Source organism: Bubalus kerabau, chromosome 2, assembly GCF_029407905.1.
Source record: "Bubalus kerabau isolate K-KA32 ecotype Philippines breed swamp buffalo chromosome 2, PCC_UOA_SB_1v2, whole genome shotgun sequence".
Lineage (NCBI taxonomy): Eukaryota > Metazoa > Chordata > Mammalia > Artiodactyla > Bovidae > Bubalus > Bubalus kerabau.
This window is the reverse complement of record NC_073625.1, coordinates 190,860,338-190,878,745: the sequence shown is the minus strand read 5'-3', so window position 1 is coordinate 190,878,745 and position 18,408 is coordinate 190,860,338. Positions and strand designations below refer to the sequence as shown.

Sequence of the window (18,408 nt, the reverse complement as noted above, 5' to 3'; positions counted from 1 at the left end):
CTTTCTCCTTGGGGGGCCTCAGTCTGTTCTCAAGGTCTTCAACTCTTGGGTGTAGCCCACCCACATTTTGTAGGGCAATCTGTTTTACTCCTAGTCCACTGATTTCAGTATTGATCTCACCTAAGAAGCATCTGTGTCATGACATCCAGACATGTTTACCCAAATAACTGGGCAACATGGCCTGGTCAGTTGACCCTTGAAACTATCCATCACAGGGACCGACAGCCAAAGGGGATGGGCTATTTGGAAATGGCAGCTGCTCGCTGGACGATGCCCTCAGGAATTCAAGTTCTAAGGCAGCTATCCCTTTTGGGAAATATGGGGAGGAGGGACATACCTGGCCCTTCCAACAGTGCTGGGTAGGCAGACATCTGCAGGGAAGTGTGAAGGGCCTTGGCTGGGGGCCTAAAATGTAATTGTGCCTATTATAATACGCATGCATGTGTGCTGAGTTGCCTCAAGTGTGTCTGAGTTCTGTGACCTTATGGGCTGTAAGCTGCCTGACTCTTCTGTCCATAAGCTTCTCCAGGCAAGAGTCAGGAGTGGGCCTCTGTGCCATCCTCCAGGGCTCCTCCTGACCCAGGGGTCAAATCTGTGTCTGCTGCAGTTCCTCCTGGCAGGCAATTCCTTCACTGCTGAGCCACAAGGGAAGCCCAGCTGTTATGATAGCCACATTCAAAGTGAAAAAAGACAGGTAGAGTTTATTTAATTACATTTTATTAACCCAATACATGCAAAATGTTTAAAGAGATGGGAATACCAGACCACCCTACCTGTCTCCTGAGAAACCTGAATGTGGGTCAAGAAGCAATGATTAGAACTGGATATATAACAGTGGACTGGTTCCAAATTGCTAAAGGAGTATCAAGGCTGTATATTTTCACGCTTCTTGTTTAGCTTATATGCAGAGTACATCATGCAAAATGCCAGGTGGGATGAAGTACAAGCTGGAATCAAGATGGCTAGGAGAAATATCAACAAGCTCAGTGATGCAGGTGATGCAGATAATACCATCCTTATGGCAGAAAGTGAAGAGAAACTAAAGAGCCTCTTGATGAGGAAAAGAGGAGAGTGAAAAATCTGACATGAAACTCAGCATTCAAAAAACTAAGATCATGGCATCTGGTCCCATCATTTCATGGGAAATAGATGGCGAAACAATGGAAACAGTGTCAGACTTTATTTTTTGGGCCTCCAAAAAAACTGCAGATGGCTGTGATTTCATGACTGCCGCCATGAAATTAAAAGATGCTTGCTCCTTAGAAGAAAGGCTATGACCAACCTAGACAGCATATTAAGAAGCTGAGACATTACTTTGCCAACAAAGGTTTGTCTAGTCAAAGCTGTAGTTTTTCCAGTAGTATGTATGTATGTGAGAGTTGGACTATAAAGAAGGCTGAGCACCAAAGAATTGGTGCTTTTGATCTATGGTGTTGGAGAAGACTCTTGAGAGTCCCTTGCACAGCAAGGAGATCAAGCCTGACTATTCATTGGAAGGACTGATGCTAAAGCTGAAGCTCCAGTACTGTGGCCACCTGATTTGAAGAGCTGACTCATTAGACAAGACTCTAATGTTGGGAAAGACTGACGGCAAAAGGAGAAGCGGGCGGCAGAGGGTGAGATGCTTAGATAGCATCATCGACTCAGTGGGTATGAATTTGAACAAACTCTGGGAGATAGTGGAGGACAGAGGAGCCTGGCGTGCTGAAGTCCATAAGGTCACAAAGAATTGGACTTCACTTAGTGACTGATCAGCAACAACAATCCAAAAGCTTAGCATTTCAATACATCTGATATTAATGAAGTATCAGAACCTCACCAGGGTCACTGCCTGGGAAGGATCAGACTGTGTGTACCAACAGAACCCATCTCTCTGGCCGTTTAGAATTTTCTGCCTTTTCTTCTCACCTCAGTTCAGTTCAGTCACTCAGTCATATCCAACTCTTTGCTGCCCCATGAATCACAGCATGCCAGGCCTCCCTGTCCATCACCAACTCTCGGAGTTCACTCAAACTCATGTCCATTGAGTCGCTGATGCCATCCAGCCATCTCATTCTCTGTTGTCCCCTTCTCCTCCTGCCCCCAATCCCTCCAAGCATCAGGGTCTTTTCCAGTGAGTCAACTCCTCGCATGAGGTGGCCAAAGTATTGGAGTTTCAGCTTCAGCATCAGTCCTTAAATGGACACCCAGGACTGATCTCCTTTAGGATGGATGGTGGGATCTCCTTGCAGTCCAAGGGACTCTCAAGGGTCTTCTCCAACACCACAGATCAAAAGCATCAATTCTTTGGCGTTCAGGTTTCTTCACAGCAGTGGCACCAAACTCCAGTACTCTTGCCTGGAAAATCCCATGGATGGAGGAGCCTAGTAGGCTGCAGTCCATGGGGTCTCTAAGAGTCAGACATGACTAAGCGACTTCACTTTCACTTTTCATTTTCATGCGTTGGAGAAGGAAATGGCAACCCACTCCAGTGTTCTTGCCTGGAGAATCCCAGGGATGGGGGAGCCTGGTGGGCTGCCCTCTGTGGGGTCGCACAGAGTTGGCCACGACTGAAGTGACTTAGCAGCAGCAGTAACTTCTCCCCTGGAGAAGGAAATGGCAACCCACTCCAGTATCCTTACCTGGAGAATCCCATGGACGGAGGAGCCTGATAGGCTATAGTCCATGGGGTCATAAAGAGTCGGACACAACTGAGTGACTTTTTACTTTACTTTACTTTTCTTCACAGTCCAACTGTCACATTCATAGATGACCACTGGCAAAACCATAGCCTTGACTAGACGGACCTTTGTTGGCAAAGTAATATCTCTGCTTTTCAATACACTATCTAGGTTGGTCATAACTTTCCTTCCAAGGAGTAAGCGTCTTTTATTCTTCTCACCTACACCTGCCCAATTCCCCATGTTCTCCTGTATGTTTCATTCTTGGCCGTTTGTGTTCTTTCTTCCTGGTTTATGTTCTTAAGATTTTTTTAATCTGGACCATTTTTAAAGTCTTTATTGAATTAGTTGCCACATTGTTTGTTGCCACATTGCTTCTTTTCTGTGTTTTGGTTTTTCTGGCTGAGGGGCATGTGGGATCTTGGCCTCCTGACCAGGGACTGAACCCACACCCCATGCACTGGAAGGTGGATCCTTAACCACTGGACCTCCAGGGGAGTCCCATCATTTGTCTTGTTTCTTTAAATGTTTCTCCAAGAGGGAAACATGAGTAAAGTGTTTTCCAAGCTCTTGCTTATGTGAAAATACACTGCTGTTCTCTTTACTTGAGAAAGATATAAGGGGCTTCCTAGGTGGCACTACGGGTAAAGACTTGGCCTGCCAATGCAGGGGAAAGATGTAATAATTGAAAAAAGAAAAAAAATCAGCCTTAGTCCCCAGTGTTCCCCCAGAAGCTCTGTGTCTTTCACTGTTTGGTGGGAGAGGTCCGGGGTCTGCCTGGTAATAGTTCATTTCTGGACCAGACTTTCGGCCATTTCTTCCTACCTGGAGATGGAGCTGCCCTTCATTCAGTTCATTTACAAACTGCCAATTTGGAAAACTCAGCAGTGGCCACAGGACTGGAAAGTGTTAGTTTTCATTCCAATCCCTAAGAAAGGCAATGCCAAAGAATACTCAAACTACCGCACAATTGCACTCATCTCACACGCTAGCAAAATAATGCTCAACATTCTCCAAGCCAGGCTTCAACAGTACATGAACTGTGAACTACCAGAGTTCAAGCTGGTTTTAGAAATGGCAGAGGAACCAGAGATCAAATTGCCGATATCTGATGGATCATGGAAAAAGCAAGAGAGTTCCAGAAAAACATCAATTTCTGCTTTACTGACTACGCCAAACGCTTTGACTGTGTGGATCACAATAAACTGTGGAAAATTCTGAAAGAGATGGGAATACCACACCACCTGACCTGTCTCTTGAGAAATCTATATGCAGGTCAGGAAGCAACAGTTAGGACTAGACATGGAAAAACAGACTGGTTCCAAATAGGGAAAAAAATGCATCAAGGCTGTATATTGTTACCATGCTTGTTTAACTTACGTTCAGAGTACATCATGAGAAATACTGGGCTGGCTGAAGCACAAGCTGGAATCAAGATTGCTGGGAGAAATATCAGTAACCTCAGATATGCAGATGACATCACCTTTATGGCAGAAACTGAAGAAGAACTAAGGAGCTTCTTGATGAAAGTGAAAGAGGAGAGTGAAAAGGTTGGCTTAAGCTCAACATTCAGAAAACAAAGATCATGGCATCCGGTCCCATCACTTCATGGCAAATAGATGGAGAAACAGTGGAAACAGTGGCAGACTTTATTTTTTGGGCTCCAAAATCACTGCAGATGGTGACTGCAGCCATTAAATAAAAAGACGCTTATTCCTTACAAGAAAAGTTATGACCAAGCTAGGCAGCATATTAAAAAACAGAGACATTACTTTGCCAACAAAGGTCTGTCTAGTCAAAGCTATGGTTTTTCCAGTAGTTGTGTATGGATGTGAGAGTTGGACCATAAAGAAAGCTGAGCTCAGAAGAATTGATGCTTTTGAACTGTGGTGTTGGAGAAGACTCTTGAGAGTCCCTTGGACTGCAAGAGATCTAACCAGTCCATCCTAAAGGAAATAAGTCCTGAATGTTCATTGGAAGGACTGATGCCGAAGCTGCAACTCCAATCCTTTGGCCACCTGATGCAAAGAGCTGACTCATTTGAAAAGACCCTGATGGGGGAAAGATTGAAGGCAGGTGGAGAAGGGGACGACAGAGGATGAGATGGTTTGATGGTATCACTGACTCAATGGACGTGAGTTTGAGTAAACTCCAGGAGTTGGTGATGGACAGGAAGGCCTGACGTGCTGCAGTCCATGGGGTCACAGTCGGACATGACTGAGTGACTGAACTGAACTGACTGAATGTATGTTTATGGTGGGCTCTAAAAATCCGATGCTCTTGAATTCATGAGGCCCTTCCGGTCCAAACACACCTACCTTGGTGCGCTCAGCTCAGAGTGGTTCGTGTTCAATCCTGTCTACTGTTCTATCCTAGCTCTTCCTTTTTCCTTGTTACCAACTGAGCGATCACGTTTGGTGTCAGCGAAACACATGGTCTGTTTATTACATTTTATCTCATCATATTTGGGGATTTATGCTTTACATCTTTTGGGCTCCCCTTGTGGCTAGCTGGTAAAGAATCTGCCTGCAATGTGGGAGACCTGGGTTCGATCCCTGGGTTGGGAAGATCCCCTGGAGAAGGGAAAGGCTACCCACTCCAGTATTCTGGCCTGGAGAATTCCTTGGACTGTATAATCTATGGGGTCACAAAAAGTCAGACACGACTGAGCAAATTTCACTACACTCTGTTGGAATAAGAAGTAGCACCTTACTCTAGTATTCCTGCCTGGAGAATCCCATGGACAGAGGAACCTGGCAGGCTACAGTCCATGGGGTCACAAAGAGTCAGACACGACTGAGCCCCTGAGCAAGCATGCATACTTTACCTCTGTGGAGTGGAGGAAGTAGCAGTGTTTGTGCTGAAAACCACAGAGTTGATTTTCTGTGGTGTTAATTTTGCTGTTTCCTGCCTCTGTTGTAAATTTTCAGCTCAGCTGCCTGGTGCTAAACTTCCTTGGACACATGCTTCCTTCTGCGTGTAGCACTGAAGTTGGCCTGGGGGAAGGCCTGGGTAAGAGCCTCGATCCTATATACAGATGGATGGCTTCCAGTCCCAGTCCTGATACTTTGGGCTGTGTGACCTGGAGATGGTTGCTTAACTTCTCTGTGCCTGGGCTTCCTCACCTATTTATAGAAACTTCCTTGCTCAGTGGATGTGAAAACAAGTGACTTGGCAGGTGTCGAGCATTCAGCTCACCACCTGGCCTAGAACAGGTGCTCAGACAGTGTCATCTGACCCCACAGCCATGGTCAGGGCCACCTTGATGACCACTGCCTAGATTTCACTGACTTCCCCAGAGTCAGCCCTTGCTGACTTTCTGTTCCAGGCTCCCTGGGACCACGTCTTCTTGTATCCACAAGGAAAACCAACTCTTGCCTGAGCTTTACTTCTGCATGTTGCCTTGGGTCCTCAAGTCTCCGCGGCTCACACGCGGTTCTCCAGGAGGAGACCCTCCCTCTCTCTGGGTCTTTCAGGACATTCCCCTTGAGGAAGGCAGGCCAGAGGGGCAGATTGCTCAGCTGAGAAGTGTGTGGTGCACAGGGTGTGCTGTGAGCAGTTGGGTCTGGGTGAAAGGTTGATGAACGCAGCTCCTGACTCAGATACCTGTGAGTGCTGCTCCCTGAAGAGATCTCCTAACAGACTCCAAGTATGACCACGCTCCGTTATCACTCCCTCAGACACACTGGCTGGGCTGCAGGGGACTGGATGTCCCTGTCACCATGCTTCCTGCTGGCAGAGCAGCTGCTGAGGGGGAGTGCCAGGATCTCCCAGCCCCTGCTGAACACGACTCTCACCTGGTTGCACGGTCATATCCCCTGGACCACTTGCATTTTACAGACGTGCACATGTTACTTTACACCTAAGTTTAGAAATGCGTAAAACTCAAAATATTATTAAAAGCACTGCACCTCAAAAAGAGGAGAGCTCAACATCTAAATTCACAAAATTAGAGATACTATCACCTCTAAACCTCATTCAGCATTGTTCGTGTTTTTCAGTCTCTCAGTCATGTCCCCCTCTTCTTGACCCCATGGACTACAGCACAGCAGGCTTCCCTGTCCTTCACCATCTCCCAGAGCTTGCACAAACTCATGTCCATTAAGTCAATGATACTATGTAACCAACTCGTCCTCTGTTGTCCCCTTCTCTTCCTGCTTTAATCTTGCCCAGCATCAGGGTCTTTTCTAATGAGTCAGCTCTTTGTAACAGTGGCCAAAGGATTGGAGCTTCAGCTTCAGCATCAGTCCTTCCAATGAATATTCAGGGTTCATTTCATTTAGGATCTTACCTAGATATTTTCTATATCTTTTCTGGAGCCAAACAAAGGAGAAATGGAAAAACATCCTGCAACATGGGATATTTATGCTTACAGGTTTAATGAGTGAAAACTATTGTGGAAACTATGCCAGCACTAATGAGGGGCACCTTCAGCCAGCTCTCAACCCCAACAAGGAAGGTAGGGCCTGGGAGTCTCCTGTGGGGACAACACAAGCCAAGGGCCAGGTATAAAAGCTCTGCATCCCCAAGCACCTCACACACACAGCTCATACACTCACACACACACAAACCCTCCTCCAGCCCTACCACCTCCACCATGGCAGCCTCCACCCTGTCCGTCTGCTCCAGCGACCTGAGCTATGACTGTCCAGAGAGCTGCTGCGAGCCCCCCTGCTGTGCCCCCAGCTGCTGTGCCCCGGCCCCCCGCCTGACCCTGCTCTGTGCCCCAGTGAGCTGCGAGTCCAGCCCTTGCTGCCAGCTAGCCTGCAGCAACTCCTGCCCAGCCTCATGCTGCCAGCAGTCTAGCTGCCAGTCCTCCTGCTGCACCTCCTCCCCTTGCCAGCAGGCCTGCTGTGAGTCCGTCTGCTGCAGGCCCGTCTGCTGCACACCTGTCTGCTGCAAGTATGTCTGCTGTACACCTGTCTGCTGCAGGCCGGTCTGCTGTGAGGCCTCCCCCTGTTCTACCGCCCCATGTTGCCAGCAGTCTAGCTGCCAGCCCTCCTGCTGCACCTCCTCCCCCTGCCAGCAGGCCTGCTGCATGCCTGTCTGCTGCACCCCTGTCTGCTGCAGGCCTGTGTGCTGTGAGGCCTCCCCCTGCTCAGCACCCTCATCCTGCTGCAGACCCTCTTCCTCCGTTTCCCTCCTCTGCCGCCCCGTGTGCCGCCCCGCCTGCTGTGTGCCCAAGTCTTCCTGCCAGCCCAGCTGCTGCCGCCCGGCCTCTTCCGTGTCCCTCCTCTGCAGGCCCGCGTGCTCCCGCCTGGCCTGCTGCATCCCAACCTCGGCCCCAGAGCCCTGCTGCTGACCTGGCATGTGTCCCCAGAGCCAGCCGGGCGCAGGTTCCACCTGTGACTTGGTCCTCTGTCCTGACCTGGGCTGGGTGGTTTGCCTCACTCAGGACAGGGTCCCCGATGTTTCCACAGTCCTGACTGACTGACCTCTCACTCCTGCCCCAGGAACCCCAACTTTACGGCTCCCTGGGGCTTCTGCCTCCCAGGAGTCGCCTCCAGCTGTCTCTGGGTCACCTGCCCCCCTACCCCTCCAGATCCTTTAGCTCGGTCACTTGGCCTGGACTTCCAACCAGTCAGCACCCCATCAGGCACCTGGATAAATAAACTCATGTCATCACCTGATTGCTCCCTTCATGTGATCTCTGTTGGGTGGGTGCAGGGGTGGAAGGAAGCACACGATTGTGACCTGACACTAGTCTCCTCCAGCTGAGAGCATTTCTGTTGGGAAGCGAGCGTGTTAGTCACGCAGTCATGTCTGACTCTCTGAGACCCCATAGACTGTAGCCCACCAGGTTCCTCTGTCCATGGAATTCTCCAGGCAAGAATACTGGAGTGGGTTGCTATTCCCTTCTCTAGGGGATCTTCCTTACTCAGGGGTCGAACCTGGATCTCCTACATTGCAGGCAGGTTCTTCACCGTCTGAGTCACTGGGGAAGCCACGGCAGTAAGTGACTGAGACCCCAAAGAGCATTGGCCTGACCCGTCTGGAAAGGGTCGCCAGGTGGGGCTCCTGCTTCTCCAGGAAGTCAGTGCCTGTTCAGGCCCTGGCCCGTGGCTGGTCCCCTGCAGACCTGTCATGGTCTAGGGGTTTCACAGGCTCCCTGGACTGTTCCTGCCCACTTGAAACATATGGAACTGGCCCCATCAGTCTGCTCCATGCAGGTGACCTAAGGACCCCATGTAACACAACCTGTAGGTGGCTGGGGTCACCCCTTTTGGTCCGCCAGTGGGTCTGCACTTTTAGCAGAAATGTGGTGGGAGTGGGGAGGGCTGCTCCAACCGTGTGGGGTGAGAGGGCCTGGATGACACTCCCACCCGACTGATCCAGAGAGCTAACAAGATCAGGACACAAGGAGGTTGAGATGCTGGACTTGAGGAGGACAGCACAGGCCCACCTGGGAGGGGAAAGAAACTGAGTGGGTCTCACAGCTGCCCAGCTCACCCCCTCGAGAATGTTTCCAGGACCCAGGCCAGAAACCCAGGTGGAGTGCCATGGATCCCTCAGTTTTAGAGCTGGTCTGCGAATTGGGGGCAGTGTGGGGCAGCTAGTGTCCGGGGTCAGGATGCCAGAGAGAAGAGAGCTGTTCTGAGGAACTCCCCTGTCCACGGAGGGTCTCCCTTAAGTGTCCCCTGAGAAATGATAAGCAAACAGGTGTGAGGCTGAGCCTGGGAAAATGCATAAAGTTAGCTGGACTGATTGGCAGAGATGAGAGACAGCCTTAAAAGGACCTGACCCCACCAGCCTGTTGGAAACATTCATAAGTCTCAGGACATGGGGTGGCTCTTCCGAAGAGTTGCCTCAACTCTTAGAGAAAATAGTAGAAATGGAAAAGGAGAAATTAGCACAGACCCCGCAGGTATTAAAAGGAAATGCAATAAGCAATTAAGGTGATATGGACTCATGCCTTGAAGACACAAATAACCAAAATTCACTAAAAAAAAAGCCAACAAAAAACAGAACTCCTTAATTGTACTGTATCAACTTAACATATCTTGTTTTTTAGGGCAGTTTTAGGTTCAGAGCAAAACTGAGTAGGAAGTACAGAGTTCCTATATATATAATCCATACCCTCTCACAAGTGCAGCCTACCCCACCATCAGTATCTTGTTATTTGATGCATTTGTTACAAATGGGCTACATTCGTTATAATGCATAAACCTACACTGACATGTTAATATCACCCAAATTCCATAGTTTACATTAGAGTTACTCTTGCTGTTGCTAAGTTCTATGTGGAGCATTACGGAATAGTTTTCCTGCCCTAAAAATCCTCTGTGCTCCATCCATTCATCTCTTCTTCCCTGTAACCATGGCAACCAGTGATCTTTTTACCGACTCCATAGTTTTGTCTTTTCCAGAATGTCATATCCTTGGAACCATCAGGAGTGGAAACTTTTCAGGTTGGCTTCTTTCACTTAGGAATATGCACTTACGTTTCCTTCATGTTCCTTCATGCCTTGATAGCCTTTTTCTATTTTTTTTATTGAGGGAAAATATTCATAACACAAAGTTTACAACCTTAACCACTTTAAAGTGTACAGTTCAGTGGTATTAAGTACATTCATAACCATGTGTAACCATCACCACTATCCATACTTGGAACTCTTTATCTTGCAAAACAAACTCGATGCACATTAAACAACAATACCCAAACTTCCTTTCTCACAGCTCCTGGAAAGCATCATTCTACTTTTTGTGTCTAAAGTACTTCGTGTAAGTGAAATCACAAAGTGTTTGTCTTTTTGTGACTGGCTTATTTATCTTACCATAATGTCCTCATGCTTCGTCCATAATAGTGCCAGATTTACTTCTTGTTAACAGGTGAATAATATTCCATTCTATGGGTATACCACATTTTGCTTATCCATTCATCCAGCAGTGAACACCTGAATGACTTCCACTTTTTAGCTATTGTGAAAAATGCTTCTATGAATGTGGTATTACAAATTTCTCTTCAAGATTCTGCTTTCAATTCTTTTCAGCATAGACCCAGTAGAAATACTGGATCATACAGTAATTCTACTTTTAATGTATTGAGGAACCATCATACTGATTTCCACGTAGCTGTACCAGTTCATGTTCCCACCAACAGTTACAAGTGTTCCAGTTTCTTCACAATCTCACCAATATTTATGTTGTTTTTTTAAATATATGGTCATTATTCTAAGAGGTGTAAGGTGGTACCTCACTGTAGTTTTGATTTGCATTTCTCTAATGATTAGTTCTGTTGAGTATATTTTCATGTGCTTATTGGCCATTTGTATATCTTCTTTGGAAAAATGTCTATCCGTGGCCTTTGCTCATTTTTGAGTTAGGTTTTTTGTTGTTGTTGTTACTGAGTTTTAGGAGTTCTCTATACATTCTGGATATCAATCTCTTATCAGATATATGATTTTCAAATCTTTCCTCACATTTGTTTGGGTTACCTTTGTTCTCTGTTGATACTACCTTTTGATGACAAATATTTAACATTTTCGTCAAGTCCCGTTTCTGTGTTTTCTTTTGCTGCTGTGTCATTGGTGTCATGTCCAGGAAGTGACTGCCAGATTCCAGGTTGTGAAGGTTTGTCCTATTTTTTCTTCAAAGAGTTGCATAGTTACAGGTCTTACATTTAGATGGAGGATCCACTTTGAGTTAATTTTGTGTATGATGTTAGGTATGGATCTAACTTCATTCTTATGCATGTGAATATCCGATTTCCCTAGAACCATTTGTTGAAAAGACTGTCTTTTCTCCAGTGAATGGACTTAATGCCCTTGTCAAAGATGGTTTGACCTAATGTGTGAGGGTTTGTTTCTGGATCCTGTACTCTCTTCCATTGACCTCTGTGTCTGACTTTGTGCCAGTACCACTCTATTTGATTACTGTCGCTTTGTAGTGAGCTTTGAAATCAGGGGTATGATTCCTCTGGCTTTGTCCTTTTTCAGGATTTTTTTTTTTTTTTTTGGTTATTCAAGGTCCCTTAAGATTCCATATGAGTTTTAGAATGAGTTTTTTTTTTAATTTCTGTGAAAAGTCATCAATGTTGATAGCAGCTGTATTAAATATATAGATTGGTTTGGATAGTAATGATATCTTGACAATATTAAAGCTTGAATCCATAAATATGGGGTGTCTTTCCATTTACTTATGTCTTCTTCCATTTCTTTCAACAATGATTTGTAGTTTTCACTGGATAAGTTTTTGACCTCCTTGATTAATTCCTCAGTATTTTACTTTTTTGATGATATTCTAAATGGAATCAGTTTTGTAATTTCCTTTTAGGGTTATTCATTATTAATGTATAGAAATGCAACTAATTTTTTATATATTGACTTTGTATCCTGCTGTTTTGCTGAATTCACTTATTAGTTGTAATGGTTTGGTGTGTAGGTATGGAATTTTTAGCATTTTGTACATATAAGGATTATGTATATATAACATCTGTGAATGGTGAGGATTTTACTTCTTCTTTTTCAACTTAAATGGCTTTTATTTTTCCTTTTGTCCAGCTGCTCTCCTAGAACTTCCAGGACTGATGAATAGCAGTGGCAAAAGTGGGCAACCCTGCCTTGCTCCTGATCTTCAAAGAAAAGCTTTCAGTCTTTCAACGTTGAGTGTGATGTTTGCTGTGGGTCTTTCATATACATATTTTTTTATTATGTTGAGGCAGTTTCCTTCTACTTTCAGTTTGTTGAGTGTTTTTATCATAAAAGGTGTTGAATTTTGTCAAGTGCGTTTTCTGCATGAATTGAGATGATTATGGATTTCCCCCTCCATTCCATTAATGTGGTGTGTTATATTCATTGATGTTCATATCACTCCTTCTACCCTAGCCTTCTGGCAGGAGATCCCCCTCGGTCATGGTGTACAATTCTTTTAATTTGCTGCTGAATTTGGTTTGCTAGTATTTTGATGAGGATTTTTGTAAGAGACTGAATGCTTTTCCTCTAAGACCAGGAGCAAGACACAGGTGTCTTCTCTCTGCATTCTTTCAACATCATACTTAAGATCACATCTTGGGCAACAAAATAACAAATAAAAGGGTGCATACCGAAGAAATAAAATCATCTCTACTCACAGAGGATGTGATTGTCCACATTGGAAACCCTTAAAATCTACAAAAAGAGTCGTAGAAATACATGAGGGTTTAGCAAGTTGAAGGATGAAAACCTGGAGTAGGAAAAATTAATTGTATTTCTTGGACTTCCCTGGGAACTTAGTCGATAAGAATCCACCTGCCAATGCAGGGGACATGGATTCTACCCCTGACTGGGGAAGATTGCACAGACTGCAGAGCAACGAAAGCCAGTGCACCCCAACTACAGCCTGCATGCCACAATTACTGAAGCCCACACACCTAGGGGGCTTCCCAGGTGGCTTAGTGGTAAAGAATCCACCTGCTAGTGCAGAAGACACAGGTGATGCAGGTTCGATCCCTGGGTTGGGAAAATCCCCTGGAGGAGGAAATGGCAACCCACTCCAGGATTCTTGGCTGGAAAATTCCATGGACAGTGCAGCCTGGTGGGCCACAGTCCATGGGGGTCACAAATAGTCAGACACGACTAGCAACTGAGCGTACGTGCATGTACACACTCTAGGACCTGCAAGCTACACCTACTGAGCCTACCTGCTGCAACCACAGAAGCCTGTGCACCGTGAGCCCAGACTCCACAACAAGAGAAGCCACCGCAATGAGAAAGCCCATGTACCACAACTAGAAAAAGCCCTCACACAGGAAAGAAGACCCAGCACAACCAAAAATAATAATAATAATAAATAAACAAATAATTTTAGAAACTACTTATATTTCTGTATAATAGCAATAAAAATTGAATCAAGTTTTTTGTTTAAAAGTATATTAGCATAAAAAAATAAAAACAGGTACAAATTTTACAGAATATGTACAGAATGACATCTATAAAAACACTGATGAAAGAAAAAGAAGACACAAATAAGTGTAGAACTACACCATGTCTACATGTTTGAATATTATTATGATGTCAGTTGCCTCCAAACCGGGGCCTCCCTGGTAGTTCAGCTGGTAAAGGATCTGCCTGAAATGCAGGATACCCTGGTTTGATTCCTGGGTTGGGAAGATCCCCTGGAGAAGTGACAGACTACCCACCCCAGTACTCTTGGGCTTCCCTGGTGGCTGAGATGTTAGAGAATCTGCCTGCAATGCAGGAAACATGGGTTCAATCCCTGGCTTGGGAAGATCCCCTGGAGAAATGACAGACTACCCACCCCAGTACTCTTGGGCTTCCCTGGTGGCTGAGATGTTAGAGAATCTGCCTGCAATGCAGGAAACGGGTTCAATCCCTGGCTTGGAAAGATCCCTGGAGGAGGGCTTGGCAACCCGGTCCAGGATTCTTGCCTGGAGAATCCCCATGGACAGAGGAGCCTGGCAGGATACAGTCCATGGGGTCACGAAGAGTGGGACACGACTAAGCGACTAAACACAACACATCACCTCCAAATTGATCTATAGATTCAAAGTAATTGCAATAACAAATAGGATTTCTTTGTTGGTATCAATAAGTTGACCCTAAATTTATTTGGAAAGACAAAGGAGCTCAAGGAGCCACAAAATTTGAAAATGAGGAAGAAAGTTGGAGGTTTTATCCTATCTGACTTCAGTATTTACCATAAAGCTATAATAATCAAAACAGTCCAATGCTAGCAAAGGTACAGGCCCAGATGAATGATACAGAAAAAAGAAACAGGCCCACACAAATGAAATCAATTGATTTTTTATAAAAGTGCAAAGGCAATTTGGAACAATGGATGTCTCTATGCAAAAAAAAAAGTAAACCTTGACCCGTACCTCAATTTTTACTTAATGTAAAACTTTAATCAAAGTTTACCAGAGACCTAAATATAAAATGTAAAAGTTTTAAACTTTCAGAGGAAAACATTGAAGAAAATCTTTGTGACCTTGTGGTTAGGCAGAGTTCTTAGATTCAATACCAAAAGCATGATTGCTAAAAAAAAAAAAATAATACCCTGAAAAAAAAACTGATAAAACAGTTTATCAGTATTAAACTGTTTTGTTCATCAAAAGACACTCTTTATTATTATTATTTTTTTTTTTTTTTTACTTTACAACATTGTATTGGTTTTGCAATACATCAACGTGCATCCACCACGGGTGTACACATGTTCCCCATCCTGAACCCCCCTCCCACATCCCTCCCTATACCATCCCTCTGGGTCATCCCAGTGCACCAGCCCCAAGCTTCCTGTATCCTGCATCAAACCTGGACTGGCGATTCATTTCTTATATGGTATTATACATGTTTTAATGCCATTCTCCCAAATCATCCCCCCCTACCTCTCTCCCACAGAGTCCAAAAGACTGTTCTATGCATCTGTGTCTCTTATGCTGTCTTGCATACAGGGTTGTCATTACCATCTTTCTAAATTCCATATATATGCGTTAGTATACTGTATTGGTGTTTTTCTTTCTGGCTTACTTCACTCTGTATAATAGGCTCCAGTTTCATCCACCGCATTAGAACTGATTCAAATGTATTCTTTTTAATGGCTGAGTAATACTCCATTGTGTATATGTACCACAGCTTTCTTATCCATTCATCTGCTGATGGACATCTAGGTTACTTCCATGTCCTGGCTATTATAAACAGTGCTGCAATGAACATTGGGGTACACGTGTCTCTTTCAATTCTGGTTTCTTCAGTTTGTATGCCCAGCAGTCGGATTCCTGGGTCATATGGCAGTTCTATTTCCAGTTTTTTAAGGACTCTCCACACTGTTCTCCATAGTGGCTGTACTAGTTTGCATTCCCACCAACAGTGTAAGAGTGTTCCCTTTTCTCCACATCCTCTCCAGCATTTATTGCTTGCAGACTTTTGGATCACAGCCATTCTGACTGGTGTGAAATGGTACCTCATTGTGGTTTTGATTTGCATTCTCTGATTATGAGTGATGTTGAGCATCTTTTCATGTGTTTGTTAGCCATCTGTATTTCTTCTTTGGAGAAACGTCTATTTAGTTCTTTGGCCCATTTTTTTATTGGGTCATTTATTTTTCTGGAATTGAGCTGCAGGAAGCCATATGATTATCTCAGTAGATGCAGAGAAAGCCTTTGATAAAATTCAACATCCATTTATGATAAAAACTCTCCAGAAAGCAGGAATAGAAGGAACATACCTCAACATAAGAAAAGCTATATATGACAAATCCACAGCAAACATTATCCTCAATGGTGAAAATTTTAAAGCATTTCCCCTAAAGTCAGGAACAAGACAAGGGTACCCACTCTCACCACTACTATTCAACATAGTTTTGGAAGTTTTCGCTACAGCAATCAGAGCAGAAAAAGAAATAAAAGGAATCCAAATTGGAAAAGAAGTAAAACTCTCACTGTTTGCAGATGACATGATCCTCTACATAGAAAACCCTAAAGACTCCACCAGAAAATTACTAGAGCTAATCAATGAATACAGTAAAGTTGCAGGATATAAAATCAACACACAGAAATCCCTTGCATTCCTATACACTAATAATGAGAAAATAGAGAAATTAAGGAAACAATTCCATTCAGCATTGCAACGAAAAGAATAAAATACTTAGGAATATATCTACCTAAAGAAACTAAAGACCTATATATAGAAAACTATAAAACACTGATGAAAGAAATCAAAAAGGACACTAATAGATGGAGAAATATACCATGTTCATGGATCAGAAGAATCAATATAGTGAAAATGAGTATACTACCCAAAGCAATCTATAGATTCAACACAATCCCTATCAAGCTACCAACGGTATTTTTCACAGAGCTAGAAAAAATAATTTCACAATTTGTATGGAAATACAAAAAACCTCCAATAGCCAAAGCAATCTTGAGAAAGAAGAATGGAACTGGAGGAATCAACCTGCCTGACTTCAGGCTCTACTACAAAGCCACAGTCATCAAGACAGTATGGTACTGGCACAAAGACAGAAATATAGATCAATGGAAAAAAATAGAAAGCCCAGAGATAAATCCACACACCTGTGGACACCTTATCTTTGACAAAGGAGGCAAGAATATACAATGGAGAAAAGACAATCTCTTTAACAAGCAGTGCTGGGAAAACTGGTCAACCACTTGTAAAAGAATGAAACTAGAACACTTTCTAAGACCATACACAAAAATAAACTCAAAATGGATTAAAGATCTAAACATAAGACCAGAAACTGTAAAACTCTTAGAGGAGAACATAGGCAAAACACTCTCTGACATACATCACAGCAGGACCCTCTATGACCCACCTCCCAGAATATTGGAAATAAAAGCAAAAATAAACAAATGGGATCTAACTAAAAGCTTCTGCACAACAAAAGAAACTATAAACAAGGTGAAAAGACAGCCTTCAGAATGGGAGAAAATAATAGCAAATGAAGCAACTGACAAACAACTAATCTCAAAAATATACAAGCAATTCCTGCAGCTCAAAAGACACTCTTGTCCAGGTTCGATGCACGATACTGGATGCTTGGGGCTAGTGCACTGGGACGACCCAGAGGGATGGTATGGGGAGGGAGGAGGGAGGAGGGTTCAGGATGGGGAACACATGTATACCTGTGGCGGATTCATTTTGATATTTGGCAAAACGAATACAATTTTGTAAAGTTTAAATATAAAATAAAATTTTAAAAAAAAAGAATGAAAACACAAGCCATAGACTTGGAGAAAATATTTGCAAATCACACATCTGACTAAAGTACTTGTATCCAAAATATATAAAGAACACTCAAAATTGAACATTAAGAAAAAGTAACAAAGAAAAGGGCCTAAAGATTTGAAGAAATACCAAGAAGATGCAGGGATGGCAAATAAGCCTATAAAATGATGCTCCGCATCATTACTCATTAGGGAAGTGCAAATTAAAACTGCCACAAAGTCCCCTTCATACCTACGAGAAAGGCTAGAATTGAAAACAATTACCACGCCAGTGTTGGCAAGGATGTGGAAAACTGGAGCTTTGATACATAAAATAATATCATAAATGACACAGCCACTGTGGATAAGTTTGGCAAAGAAGTACATTAGAGGACCTCAACATATCACTGGTCTTGGGGGAAATGCAAGTTTGAATTATGCTAAGGTACTGCTGCTGCTGCCAAGTCTCGTCAGTCTCGTCCGACTCTGTGGGACCCCTTAGACGACAGCCCACCAGGTTCCCCGTCCCTGGGATTCTCCAGGCAAGAACAGTGGAGTGGGTTGCCATTTCCTTCTCCATTTATGTGACCTCCTAGAAAAATCACAACTGCAGTGATTTTGAATCAGCACTTGCCTGGGGCTTTGGGCCGAGGGAGGAGCTGATTCCAGTGGGACAGGAGTTTGGGGGCCTGTATGGTCTGGTGGGGGTGTGTCTGCATTTGTGAAAACTCAGAGAACTGCACTTGGGAAAGAGTGGGTCGAAGGCCAAAGGGGCAGGGCAGCCAGCAGGCACTTGCTTCTACAGGATCAAGCCGATGGACCTCCACTGCCTCTGTCTGCTTTTTGCTGACTTTGTTGTTCTTTATTATTCTTTTTTATATTCTGCCTGCCTTTGGGCTCGCTATTTTTCTGGACCATGTACTCTCAAGGTGGTTTTTGTAGAATCTGTACAAGTGGCTTCTTTTCAGAATAGCTGTCTTACCAGAAATGCTCTAATCTCCATCCGCCTGATAATCCACTTTCCTCAGACTTTCAAGAGTTGGTTGCAGTGTCTTCAGGTATGTTGACTGGCTGAGCGAAGTCGGATGC

The 18,408-nt window shown here is 44.2% G+C and overlaps 2 protein-coding genes across 2 annotated transcripts in view; both read left to right on the top strand.

The window, feature by feature from the left end:
* TSPEAR (thrombospondin type laminin G domain and EAR repeats) overlaps nucleotides 1-18,408 on the top strand; it is a 182,433-nt gene that overhangs the window by 91,570 nt on the left and 72,455 nt on the right. The window lies entirely within an intron of this gene.
* LOC129644264 (keratin-associated protein 10-11-like) lies at nucleotides 7,258-7,962 on the top strand. Its single transcript, XM_055569812.1, has one exon. The coding sequence runs from the start codon at nucleotides 7,258-7,260 to the stop codon at nucleotides 7,960-7,962; it is 705 nt and encodes a 234-aa protein (XP_055425787.1).